Source organism: Sarcophilus harrisii, chromosome 4 (genome assembly GCF_902635505.1).
Source record: "Sarcophilus harrisii chromosome 4, mSarHar1.11, whole genome shotgun sequence".
Lineage (NCBI taxonomy): Eukaryota > Metazoa > Chordata > Mammalia > Dasyuromorphia > Dasyuridae > Sarcophilus > Sarcophilus harrisii.
The window spans coordinates 323,449,491-323,464,007 of record NC_045429.1 but is presented as its reverse complement, the minus strand read 5'-3'; the positions used below and the strand labels follow the sequence as shown (position 1 = coordinate 323,464,007).

At 34.1% G+C, this 14,517-nt stretch overlaps 1 protein-coding gene across 2 annotated transcripts in view; it reads left to right on the top strand.

Annotated features, from left to right (window-relative positions):
* Positions 1-14,517, top strand: part of MAP3K3 (mitogen-activated protein kinase kinase kinase 3) — an 89,021-nt gene that overhangs the window by 11,554 nt on the left and 62,950 nt on the right. Inside the window, exons 2-3 of one of the 2 annotated variants that reach the window (XM_031965892.1) lie at positions 9,404-9,525; positions 11,276-11,368. In XM_031965892.1, the coding sequence (XP_031821752.1) occupies positions 9,404-9,525; positions 11,276-11,368 (215 nt within the window). The remainder of the gene's footprint in view (positions 1-9,403; positions 9,526-11,275; positions 11,369-14,517) is intronic. The other variant, XM_031965893.1, reaches the window with a different exon arrangement.

The following is a 14,517-nucleotide window of genomic DNA, read 5'->3' as shown; positions in this document are numbered from 1 at the left end:
CCAGACTTATGGGATTTTCCTCACCATGCAAAAAAATAAGGAAAACATCCTTAGTGCTTAGAAATTTATCAGATGTCAAGGGATTGTAAAAGTCTCTATCAGATTATAAGTAGATGTGACTCACTTGACAGCAAAGATTATTATTATATTATTATTATTGTTATTTGTATTTTCTCTAGCACTAACGCAATGTTACTGCATGAATAGGGGCTTCATAACTGTTGAATTAATGAATGGTGAAGCACATAATGAATTCCTTATAAAAGTTCTTGTTGCTCTTCTGGACCTTCTTTAAGTGGTAGAAGATGTGGTATGAAACACCCATTTTTTAGATGATTGTAGATATTTTTGCATCTAATTACCTAAATTAATTTACTAAGTCTGGACTCTAATCTTTCTCGTTCGTTTTACTAACCTCTACTTTTCATCTTTCTGTTAGAATTAGCATCCTTATCTCAAATAACTGATGAACTTTTTCCTTGTTTCTACTTGTTCTTGGCAACTTCAAGCATACTCTAGTTTTGGACTTTTAAAAAAAGTTAACAGTTCATTTGTTAATTACTTCCCTGTTACACTCTTGGGTTCTTGAATTCGCTGTTTAAAATTCAGCTTTTGGTGCTCACTTCTAAATCCTTTTCACTCTAGCTTTTGCATCTGCCACTCTACCAAAACTACCTTTAATAAAATATTTGACAACTTCCTGAAGATTTTCACAGCTCTCAATCATAATTAGCACTATTGGCTCTTTTTTAGTTATAATTTCTATGTTACTACTCTCTCCTGGCTTCTCCAATTCTCTCAACTGCTTCTTTGTCAGATTTTGCCCTCTTCTTCTGTTAGGTTGTTCTATGGAATTTAGCCTTATGCCTCATTTTTTCTATTTGTATATCTGACTAGAGAGGTCATCTCTTTCACTAACATCTGTTTATAAACAACTGCTTAAATTTATCTCTTTCTCCTTCTTAGAGACCAACCTCCTGACTTATTGGTTAGGAACGGAGACCATCTAGTCTAGGTATTCTTAGCCTAGGGTCTTTGAACTTGGCTTTAAAAATTATTTTGGTAGCAGTATAATTGGCTTTCTTTGTAATTGTATTTATTTTATTTTTGTATTTAAAACATTCTGAGAGAGGGTTCATAGACTTGCCTATACAATCAAAGGAATCCCCGATGTGGGGGAAAAAAAAAAGATTAAGAATCTTTTTTATATTATAGTCTAAAAAAATTATCTTCAGGGAGGTTATTTCCTAAGGTCTATATTGTAGTCTATATTCTATATTCTATATTGTAATCAGTAGAGGTGAGTTAAACTCCAGACACAGTGTTTTTTCACTGAAGCACCATTTCACACTATACAGAGGTCCTCAAACTTTTTAAATAGGGGGCCAGTTCACTGTCTTTCAGACTGTTGGAGGGCCAGACTATAGTAAAAACAAAAACTTTGTTTTGTGGGCCTTTAAATAAAGAAACTTCATAGCCCTGGGTGAGGGGGATAATTGTCCTCAGCTGCATCTGGCCCGCAGCCCATAGTTTGAGGACCCCTGCTATAGGACATAAAGTGGGTTTATCCTACCTCTACTTAAGGTATCCCATAGTTAAAAGAAGAAAAACATATTCTCATATTTCCATATTCAATTAAAAAAGTATTGAACACCCACATTGTACAAGTTACTGCCAAATCCAATTTCTGCCTGGGATCGATAAAACGAATCTTTAGATTTGGAACAGGACAAATGCCTGGATTTTCAAAAAAGAAAAAAGAACAAAATCTGAAAACATGGTTAGTTAACGTTGATTTCTGAGGAAAGTCCTAGAATGCATTATTAAACTAAAAATAAGTGAATATCTAGGAAAAGATGTAATGCTTATACAGGGCCAGTGTAGCTTCATCAAAAACAGGTTTTTGCGAGTAAAGCCATATCTTTTTTTGATGGCTATCAAACAAGTAGATCAAGAGAATACCTATAGATAAAATTGCCCAGATTTTAAAATGCAAAGCATTTGATTAAAATATCTAATACAGTCTTTTTGGGAAATATAGAGGAAAGGCAAACTAGATTTAGAACTGATTAAATAGCAGAACTTAAAGACTAGTCAGTGTCTGTTGGGCAAGAAATCTCCAATGGAGTAACTTAGAAATCTGAGATTGGTCCTGGGATCTTTAATATTTTTATCTTTTTTTTTAATTTAATAACCTTTTATTTACAGGTTATATGCATGGGTAACTCTACAGCATTAACAATTGCCAAACCTCTTGTTCCAATTTTTCACCTCTTACCCCCCACCCCCTCCCCCAGATGGCAGGATGACCAGTATTTGTTAAATATATTAAAATATAAATTAGATACACAATAAGTATATATGACCAAACCGTTATTTTGCTGTACAAAAAGAATCAGACTCTGAAATATTGTACAATTAGCTTGTGAAGGAAATCAGAAATGCAGGTGGGCATAAATATAGGGATTGGGAATTCAATGTAATGGTTTTTAGTCATCTCCCAGAGTTCTTTTTCTGGGTATAGCTAGTTCAGTTCATTACTGCTCCATTAGAAATGATTTGGTTGATCTCATTGCTGAGGATGGTCAGGTCCATCAGAACTGGTCATCATATAGTATTGTTGTTGAAGTATATAATGATCTCCTGGTCCTGCTCATTTCACTCAGCATCAGTTCGTGTAAGTCTCTCCAGGCCTTTCTGAAATCATCCTGTTGGTCATTTCTTACAGAACAATAATATTCCATAATATTCATATACCACAATTTATTCAGCCATTCTCCAACTGATGGGCATCCATTCAGTTTCCAGTTTCTAGCCACTACAAACTTTAATATTTTTATCAATGACATACCAGTCGAACTACCACAAGACTACTCTGTAGAACTTTTAAAAATAACAGAATTCTTCTGGAGAAGCCAAAGGTCAGGATTCTCAAGTAAAATCATGAAAAAAAGGACTAAGGAAAAGTGCTTCACAAAATCAGGTCTCAAACTATACTACAAAGCATCAGTGATTAAAACTATTTAATAGCGGTTGCAAAATAGAAAAGTTGATGAGTTGAATAATTCAGGTATACAAGACCCAAAAGTAATCAAACCTTGTAATATAATGTTTATGTTCTTAGGAACTCAACTACTGGGGTAAAGATTGATTCCCTATTTTTAAAAAATTGCTGGGAAAGTGGATCAATTTCATGATTATGAATGGGTTGATAACAATACTATATGATGACCAGTTCTGATGGACCAGGCCATCCTCAGCAACGAGATCAACCAAATCATTTCCAGTGGAACAGTAATGAACTGAACCAGCTATACCCAGAAAAAGAACTCTGGGAGATGACTAAAAACCATTACATTGAATTCCCAATCCCTATATTTATGCACACATGCATTTTTTTATTTCCTTCACAAGCTAATTGTACAATATTTCAGAGTCTGATTGTTTTTGTACAGCAAAATAACGTTTTGGTCATGTATACTTATTGTGTATCTAATTTATATTTTAATGTATTTAACATCTACTGGTCATCCTGTCATCTGGGGGAGGGGGTGGGGGGTAAGAGGTAAAAAATTGGAACAAGAGGTTTGGCAATTGTTAATGCTGTAAAGTTACCCATGCATATATCCTGTAAATAAAAGGCTATTAAATAAAAAAATAAATAAAAATAAAAATAAAAATGAATGGGTTGATATATCTGTAAAATGGAATAGTAAAGCAGAATACATTAGAAACTGGAATGCAATAATGTTATTATAAAAAAACATACTTGAAACAGAAGATACACATAGTTAAAATAAGGGACTAGAGCAGAATATATCATGCTTTAGCAGAAGTTTTTTTTTAAAAAAAGGCAGAAATGGCAGTCATGATCTTAGACAAAGAAAAAACAAAAATAGACCTAGTTTAAAAAAGTAAACAGGGAAAACTTCATTTTGCTAAAAGGTACATAGATAAGTAATATCAGTATTGTTTGTTGTTTAGTTTTTTAGTTGTCTAACACTTTTTGACCGAATATAGGGTTTTCTTGTTAAACATACTGCAATGGTTTGCTATTTTCTTCTCTAATTCATTTTACAGATAAGAGAACTGAAGGAAATGGGGCTAGGTGACTTGCCTAGAGTCACATAGCTAGTAAATGTCTGAGGTCAGATTTGAAATCAGAAAGATGAGTCTTCTTGACTTCAGTCCTGATACTCTATCCATTGTATCACCTAGCTGTCCCAAATTATTGCAAGTGAAAGTAATAGAATTCTATTGTTATATAAGAAATGATGAAGGAATTCATTTTAGAAAAATCCAGCAAGACTTACATGATGATCTGATATAAAGTGAATTAAGTGAACCAGGAGAAGAAATTATAAGTAACAGCAAAATTGTCAAAGACTTAGTAACTGATTAATATAATGTTCACTGTATTTCCGAAGAATGTCTATTGATGGACTCAAAGTACAGATTGAAAAATATTTTATTTTCTTTTTCAAAACATGGCTGATATGGGAATGTTATACATGACTTCACATGTGTAATGAATATTATATTTTTTATCTTCTCAATGGGTGGAAAAAGACTGGATGGAGGGAGAGGACTTTGAATGGAGTGGGGAAAAAAGAATAAAAATGTTTCTGCCTTAAAAAAAAAAGTAGGCTTATATCCCACAGAGATAAAAGAGAACAGAGATCCATATATATGAAAATATTAATAGCAGCAGTTTTTGTTGTGGCAAAGGACTAATTGATTTCTCTGCAAACAAAATGGATTTACATTAATTCAAAAATGGTTGAACAAATTAATGTATATGAATGTAATGATTTTATTGCACTATAAGAAATGGCAAAAGGAACAAATTCAGAGAAACCTGCAAGGACTTATATGAATTAATATAAAGTGAGCAAAACTAGGAGAACAATTTATAGTGATTACAGCATTGTAAGGAAAATAATCCCGAGAGGCTTAAGAATTGGAAACTGAGGGAATGATCATTATTTAGAGAATGTCTAAGTGAGCAAGAAATGGTGGTGTTTTTCAGTTGAGTCTGACTCTTCTTTTTTTTTTTTTTTTTTTTTTTTAAATTAAAGCCTTTTATTTTCAAAATATATGCATGGGCAATTTTTAAACATTGACCCTTGAAAAATCTTGTGTTCCAAATTTTTCCCTCCTTCCCTCCACCCCCTCCCCAGATTGCAAGTAATCCAATATATGTTAAACATGTTAAAATATATGTTAAATCCAATATGTGTCTGACTCTTTATGACCCTATTTGGGTTTTCTTGACAAAGATACTAGAGTGATTGGTTGGTCATTTCCTTCTCTATAAAGGAGGGAAACCTGAAGGAATCTGAGGAAATAGGGCTAAATGACTGCCTATGGTCACACAGCTAGTTGGTGTCTGAGTCAGATTTGAAATCAGGAAGATGAGTCTTCTTGACTCCAGGTCTGGCAATCTTATCTGCTGTACTACTTAGCTGCCCCAAATTATTATATGTGAAAGTAATAGAATACTGTTGTGATATAAGAAATGATGAGCTCTCTCTCTGATGTAATGACTAGTTGAGACTACAGAAAACAAATGAATGCTTTTTCCTTTGGTTTGCAAGATGATGGTCTAAGATATACACAGCTGAAATGTGCATGTATGCTCATGTAACTGTGCTTTTTTATTATAATAGAGGGATTTTTTTTTCTTTTTGAGAAGAGTTAAGGAGAGGACTAGGGAATTAGGAGTCTATAAAGATGTCATTTGAGAAAAACTGAAGAAATTTGGATTTTTATACTGCAGATGAGAATTAGAGATACGTGATTATTTTCAAGTATTTGAAGGTCATGTTGAAGAGGGATTAGAATCATACTATTTGGTGCTGTATGCAGGGTCATTTGCAGATGTCCTGATCTTTATCTTGCTCTTAGACAGACCCACATGGCTCCAGAGGAGAAAGTGAGACAGGTAACTGCACAGTACTCCCTCACTTAAATCCAGTTCATTTGCAAGTCATAGTATCACTTTCCTGATGTCATGGTACTCTTCAAACACAAAGGACAAACAACAACAATAACTATTTGGCTCCAAAAGACCAAAAAAAAAAAAAAAAAAAAAAAGAGTAATGAATGGAAGATTACAGAGAGGCAAATTTGGGCTTGATGACAGGAAAAACTTCCCACTTATTAAAATTGTACAAAAGTGGAATGGCTCTTAGAAAGCAGCAGGTTCTTCCTTGTTGGTAATTATTCAAGCAGAGAGGACTTCTCAAACCTATTATAGTAGGGATTCTTTTGATTTATGGATTGGACTGTGTGGCCATTGAGATTCCTTTCAACACAATGAAATTCTATGGTTCTGTGAATTTCCCTATTAAATTTCCAGATCACCACTGATAGTGCCACTTTCCATCCCTTGTATCTGTCCTAAGACCTGAAGTATTCTTTCTCAACTTTTTGTTTTTCTTTGTAATCTTTTCCTTATATCTGCTACTTCTGTATTATACATGAAGTATCTCTGGTCAGAGTTGCTTACCAAACATAACAAGTAATAATATTACATTCCTGAGATCTCCCTAATTGTAATTAGTGGCCACTGAATTAAGTAAAAATTCTAAATATATTAACTTCATAGTATTTCAAATCCCCTTTCGCAATGGCTGTCATGTATGAGTATATCCTTGCCTATATCCAGTACATCCCTGCCTATAGCCAACACTTGCTAAGGACATGACTGCTTTGCATCCTTATTTAATTTTACCTTCTTTTTTTCAGATTTTTCATCGATAGCAAAACAACTTACCTACTTAAAACCCACCTCTAATAGGTCTATCACAAGGTAGTTAATCCTGGACCCACTTACCACCTTATATGTTATAGTATCACCTAGACTTCAGTGAATTTGTTATGCTTCCTATTCTGTGTGTCATTCTGTTCAGTTTAAACACATGGATTGTAATTTTTTTTCTTGTGTTCTTATCTTGAGATTATGGCTTCTTTGTGAGCCTGTTTCCTTATCTAAAATAGATGATAGCTATTTCATTTCCTCATAGAATTATTATGAAGATCATATGATTGAGATGTGTATATATGTACTTTTCAAATCTAAAATGCTATATAAATGGTACTTACCACTGTTAGAGGGTATTCCTTACTCCCTTATTTCTTTTTCAAATATCGAAAATAGACAGCTCCATCATTTCTCTAATTACCTATTTTCTTATTTAGCATAGGATCCAGACTCTGCAATATGGCTTTGGCTTGAAGCCAATACCTATGACTCTACATTAGTGGCATTAATTGTTTCTGATTCAGGAGATTATACTAAACACATAAAGAATATGCTTTATAGTAGAACTTTTAAAAATCCCATCTTTAACTGATAATAAGAGTCAGTTAACTTCCTGGAAATAAAATTGGAACCAGCTCCTATAATTGTTTTCTACAAAATAAAAGATGATTTCATTTACATTTTTTTCCTTTTGTTTGTGAATTTGTGGAATCTATCTATATATGTATGCACACACATGTATATGTATATTAGATCTAGTCTCTGAAAGCAATCTAGTCAGCCATTGAAAATCTTTGAACTGAAACTACTTTCCAAAATTACCATGTATCTTTTAATTGCCAAATCTGGTAGATTTTTTCCAGTTCCTCACCTACTTGACCTCTCCCTTGCATTTGATACTGATAATCACTCTTTCCTCTGGGATTTTGTGATTTTGTACTCTTACCAGTTTGACTATTCTCTGACTATTCCTTCTAAATCACCTTTGTTGGCTTATCTTCCATATCTTCATCCCTGTCTGTGTTCCTCAAGGCTCTGTCCTAGGCTCCTCTTCTCTTTCTACATTCCCTTAATTACTTCATCAGCTCCATAGTTAATTTCAGTTCTATGCAGATGTTTCAGATCTAACTATGCAACTCTAGTTTGCTCCTTAAATTTCATTCTCACATCATCAGTTTCCTATTGAATGTTTCAAACTGTATATCCTGGAGACATCTCAAACACAACATATCCAAAATAGGATTTAATATCCACCCCAACCACTAACACTGACTTCATTTAGTTTCTCAAGATTTTTAACTTTGGCATCATTTTTGACTCACTCTCCCTCAATTCACATTATCCATTGAATTGCCACATCTTAGTGTTTCTATGTTCCCAGCATCTCTTTCATTCAACTCCTTAACACTCACAGAGACATGATAGGCCCTTATAGCTGCTTGCCTCAGTTATTGCAGTAGCCTTCTAATTGATTTCTCTGCCTCAAGTCTCTCTTCTAGTCTTTCTTCCACAGAGTTGTCAGGATAATTCTTCTTAAGCTCAGGTCTGATCTTACTTTTTACTTAGCAAACTCCAGTGGCACCTTTATCCTCTAGGAGCAAATATGAACTCTTCTACTTTAGTTTGAATGATGGAGCATAGCAAAGCTGATAGAGAACTGGCCCCAGAGCTAGGAAGACCTACTAGGTTAAGTATCTCCTCTAACATTTATTGATTGTATGACTCTCAGTCAACTCACTTAATCTTGCAGTGTTCTAGGTAATTTTCTAAGAATGTAAATTGCAGAGAAGGTGATAATCTGCATTTTATAGTAGGAACTTTCTTTGATATGGAACCTTGTCTTTTTTCTTAGTTTGGTTGTATGCTTTATGTGATTCACCTGTCACTATAGCAAAGTGGAGTAACATTTCTTTCTAGTGTTTAATCTGGCTGAACTGCCATAGTTCAGAAGTCTTATTATCAATCCCAAATTTGGTTATAAAGTTGAGAGAGCATGGTATGGTGGATAGTGTTGACTCAGAGTGTTGTTGCTGTTTTAAAGAAAAGAGGCCAAAAGTAAAGTCAGGAAGACAGTGACAATGCATTTCTTGGTTAGTAAGAAGAAAAGAAAAAAAAACCAATAGAATTACCATCTTCTTATTGTAAGAGGAGAGGATAGAATTGACTGGCTTTATTGTAAAAACAATTTCTATCCTTAGTAACTACCTGATAATTTTGAAATGAACTCATTACACTTGGAGCTTTAAAGAGTATATTTTGTTGCTGGATGTGTCTCAGAGCCAGAATGCCGATTTTCTCTGAGTATGTTGCTGTGATATCCTCTGTTCCAGATTTTGACTGGAGTTTCCCTTTGTGAGCTTCCAAGGGCTCTGGCCCTAACCCACTGCTTGTAAGTTTTTTTTTTTTCCTTGCAGAATAAAATATGGAAGGAGAAAAATCAGAAATTGAATTTGAGAGCCATCAGAATATAAAAAGAATGAGTGGCTTTCTCAGTTAACGTAGCTTGACTTGGGTGAACCACATAGAAACATTCGTGGATTTTATTTGAGCCACACAATGGCAAGGTGGATATTTTCTGCAAATATCTTGGAGACCTGAAATTCAGTGCCCTATCTTATATTTTTCTTTTTATTACAGATGAACAGGAGGCATTGAATTCAATCATGAAAGATTTGGTGGCTCTCCAGATGGGCCGACGTCACAGGCTGCCTGGCTTTGAGACCATGAAGAACAAAGATACTGGCCACCCAAATAGACAGGTAGGTGTGGCCCCTGCCAGATGTGATGACCCCTCTGGAACAAGTTTGCCTTTGAGGTGGGAAAAAGGTGTAATGAAGACAAAAGCTTCTCTTCCCTCTGATATTCTTGACTAGAGTGGTAATGACCATTTCTCTTCCCTCCCAACTCCTTACTCCCCAGGCTTTTAAATGCTGTGTTAATATCTATTCGAAAAGTAAAGTATCTAAGACCTTTGAACTTTCAACCTTTAGGTGAGGCTTCCTAAACACTAAGCATTATGAACCCTAAGCATTATGTCTCTGACTCCCACATCACTCATGTTCATCTGTCAAGATATTGGAACGAGTGGATGAACCAAGAATGACCATATTTATCTTTTCATTTTGCTTTGTGGGTTAACTGACAAATTGTTTATTCTAGATTGGTTTTCTTTCCAAATCAGAATGTATCTAGTAAAATTAGTTTATTTAAAATTTAATAGTGACACATGTAAGGTAAATTTCCTGCCTAACTATATGTTTCTGAAATAAATTTAACATAACTGTTTTCATTATCCTTACCATTTTCTTCTCTATTAAAATAATTGAGGTTTGACATTTTCTTTAGAAAAAGCTTCTATTTTTTTTTTCAGAAATATTTATACCTAGGTAATTATTAAAGCCCCATGTTCATCTTTTCTGATTCAGGAGATAGTACCATTGTCTTCTGTCTATTACCCAGATAATTTCTACCATAGAAAAGGAGTATTGAGCAGGGTTTCTTCCCTACCAGGCAGTTCAGGTGTATGCCAAATAATCACCTGTTCATTCAACAAATATATGAGTTCATTGAATGTTGCATAAAAATTTCAATCACTTTAGATTATACCCTCAGAACCTTTCAGGAATGCTTTTGGAGCCTGGTTTGAGTAAGCACAGGCCTGTGGATCATCTTCTCTTTCAGGATTGTTGAATATAATGTCTCCATAGTATTTTCTAGCTTCTTTATTACTTTTGAACTGCTTTGGGACAAGCACTTTTGTATTCTTTTCCAAGTTATCATAGTCCTAATCCTCTCTACCATCTTAATTGTTTGGGAATCTCCTTTTTTATGACTAGCAGGTATTCAAAGTACCATTTGGAAAGAACATTTTTCCAGAATAATGCCCTACTCCCACCTTGGGCTTGGTAACTTCACTCTTTTTTTTTTTTTTAGTTTGGTGCAATGCTATGCAAATACTTCTAAATAAATGAAATCAAATGGGAAGCAGTTAATGAAATAAAAGCTTTCTTGAGTTCAAAGGGCCAGAATTATTTTAGAATTTGAGTGTAAGAGGGTCTGGTTGCCCCAGGGAGGAAAAAGGACACATTTTAAGAAATGCATGTGATTAGAACTAAGAAATCATTATGAGACAAGCCCTCATCTAGCTTTACTAGGTCAGAGAGACCTGCTAAGGTTTTTTTTTTTTCCCTTCTTTTTCAAGCTGGGTGAAGTCATTGGTTGTTTTTTCAGCTGCTTCTGAAGGCAAAAGGTCAGTAAAAAGACTGGCTGATCCTGATGATTCCTGATGAAAAGACATAATTGGGAAATAACCCCACTGCAGAGTCTTAGCTGAGAGGCACCACAGTTTATCTGTATTACACTTTGTCTTTAATTTAGTTTTCTTCATTTTATGGAAGATACAATTGCATTGACAATAGGTTTTTGGTTTTTTGGTGGTTTTTTAAATAGCTTTTTATTTACAAGATATATGCATAGATAATTTTTTTTTGTTTTTTTTTTTTTTTAAAGAAAAAACATAACAGCAGCAGCTCAGCCCTCTTGAACAGTCCCACAATAACAACGAGCCCATGTGCAGGGGCCAGTGAAGAAAAGAAAATTTCGGTAATAAACCATATTATATTGTATTTTTCAAAAAGTGTCTATGATATGATATTAAGGTTGCACAAATGATGAATTGATTTCCTCAAGTACTTTTTAAGAGTGATGAAGTTAGATTACCTACATCTTGTTTCATAGATAATGCATCTCTCTTTTGATGTTATTCAATTATGTTGTTGAGTTTCAGTCATGTCCAACTCTTTGACCCCATTTAAGGTTTTCTTGGTGATATAATTGGATTGGTTTACTATTTCCTTCTCCAGTTCATTTTCAAGTAAGGAATTGAGGCTGACAGAGTAAGACTTTCATAGGGTCACACAACTAATAAGTGTCTGAGGCCAGATGTTTGACTCCAAGTGTGGTACTCCATCTGTTGTGCTGTTTAGCTGCTCTGTTATAGCTGTTCAGCTATACAGTCTCTTATATTGTTCCTGAATTTAAGGAAATTATTTAGCTAGTAGAGAAGACTAGAAATTTAAAAAGAGAAGTGTATTTGTACATTTTTAATGTATTTTCTCCTTCATATTCTGATGCTTCTTTGTGGTGTGGAGTAGATTTGAGTTCTCCAAATTATGCCAGTAGAATACAAGCACTGGAAGATTAAAAAAAGGTTTTCTAGAAAGTGCAGTTCCTGCAACAAATGAAATCTGCTTTCTTAGAACCAACCTAGTTTACTTGTCATCAGTAGGCTTAGCTTGTACTGTGGCATCTTTGGCCACAGTAATCTATCAAACAAACAAACAAAAAAATTACAGAGTAACCTTTGGTTTAAAAAAGAAAAGTAGCAATAGTAATACAGATTGGTCCTTCTACTTTCCAAATTGACAATAGCAAAGTATCAGAAAAGTGAGTAGAAGATAGTAAGTGTTACACAGTTTTAGACAATTTATAAACTTCACCCTAACTATTAGTATAAGATCCAAAAACCAATGAATAGTCCTATGACTGACATGAATTTCAATATTCTTTCTATAAATGAAACCAGCTAAATGATGACAGCAAAATGAATTGATGAATAACAGATTTTCCTTGGAAAGGAAAATAAAAGAATTGGTAAAGTGACTTTAATTGTGGTCCCATGGGCAATAAGAAATATCATTTCATGGAATTGATCATCTCATATTGGATTGCTCATAGGTGTTTACAAAAAGACACTAAAGAATTCCTCTTTATGTACCAACATCTATTACATATGATGAAGTAGTGGAAAAATTCTAAGATCTCAATAAGATCTTCCATATTAAATTATCACATACTTTGATTCTTGGTGACTTCAGTATAAAGGTGGAAAATAGTTAAGAATGTCAAGAAATACATTGAAAAATATAGATTAGGAAAGCATAAGGAGAAGCCAAAAATCTGTACTATTCCATAGCTACTTTATTCAGTAAAAAAAAATCGGTAGGTATTGAAGATAGGGAACACTGAATAACATCACAAAAAATGAAACTGGTTATATTTTAACAGACAAGAAATGACTTGTTAATAATGTGGGCTTCATTCCTCAATTAGCATCTGTGTGTGGATCACTGACTTGTTAGTACACAAATCAAAGTGTGTAGAAAGTGATTAGAAAGAAAAAAAAAATGAAAAGAAAAATTTGGCAATTAAAACACTTCAATTAATTCTTTAATGGCAAGTAAAATACTTCAATCTCCTTTCATATAAAAATTTATCTTATGTAAACCAACTGCCATACCAAGGAATCAAAAGAGCCTATCAACTCATCTTAGTCAGCCAAGTCTTGACATAGTTGAGAAAATGCCATGTAGAGAATGATGGTAGTCAAACACATTTGTTTGGTGTATTATCTTGTTTGTACAGTTTTATAGAGGAGGATAATGGCATAAAACAAAGAAACAGTAGAAGATTTTTAAAAAAGTTAAAGAAAGCTTAGTGAAAGAGACAATTAAGCAAAGCTATCCCAAGGGCATTTAAGATTTTAAAAGTGGGGGTGGGGGAAGACAAACTGAAAAATAAAAAAGATCTTCAAAGATAAACTTTTCACCATCAAAGAGAAGAATCATCACATTTGACTTGAACATCATTATACTCGGTATGCTTATAGAGAAGATTGAAATGCACTGAATAAAACAAAAATGGGTAAAAGCAGCTAGACTAGGCCAAACAAATTTAAAGTACCATTTTCTACAAGAATCTTCCTGATTTCACCCAAACTGCTATAGTGCTTTCTTTCCCAACTTACCATGTATTTCACTACTTTTTATAAGTATATGCATATATTTATTTACTTGATATTTATGAAGCATATATTTAAATGTGTACTTGTTGTCTCCCACATTAGAATGTTAGCTCATGGATAGAGATTGTTTTACTCTTTGTATTTGAAGCCCCCTGCTCCTTAAAAAATACTAGTTGATTGATAAGTCTTTGTTGTAGGTGATAAAATTGTGAGGGCCCTGAAGGATGGAAAAATACTGACGATGTGGGGGGGGAAATATGAGGTTTTATAATAATTGGAGAATAAGCAACCAACAATATACCATGAATTACTAAATTATGTAGCTATTTTCCTCTCTATTAGTTTTTTTTGCAAGAGGATTTTATATTTGATCTAGAGGTTTTAGGGAACAATTGGAACTTGTTAAGTAGGAGAAAGTGACATGGTCAGACCTGTACTTTGGGAAGACTACTCTGATAGCTGAATGGAGGATAGACTAGAGTGGGGAGAAACTTGTCAGTGTCAACCAGTGGGCATCGATGAGAAGGAAAAGTCCATGATAAGGGTATGTATCAAGCTGATAACAGTGTCAGAGGACAGAAAGAGGCATGTGCAAAAGACTTTACGAAGGTAAAATGGACAAATTTTGACAACAGATTGGATATGGGAAGTAATAGAGACTGAAAATAGAAGGTGATATGAGTACCAGGTTGTGAGTTTAGGGGGCCAGAAAGATGGTAGTATCCTTAACAGTAATAGGGGAAGGAGAAGGGAAAGGTTTGGGGTGGGGAGATGAGTTCTGTTTTCTACATATTGAGTTTTGTGATGTCTAGTAGGCAATTGCAGGTGTCAGACTGACAGCAAAAAGGTTAGGGCTAATTTGAGAATCAAAAGCATAGAGATGATAATTGAATCCATGGGATGAGATCATGAAATGAAATAGTGTAGGAGGAAAAGAGAAGAGGGCCTA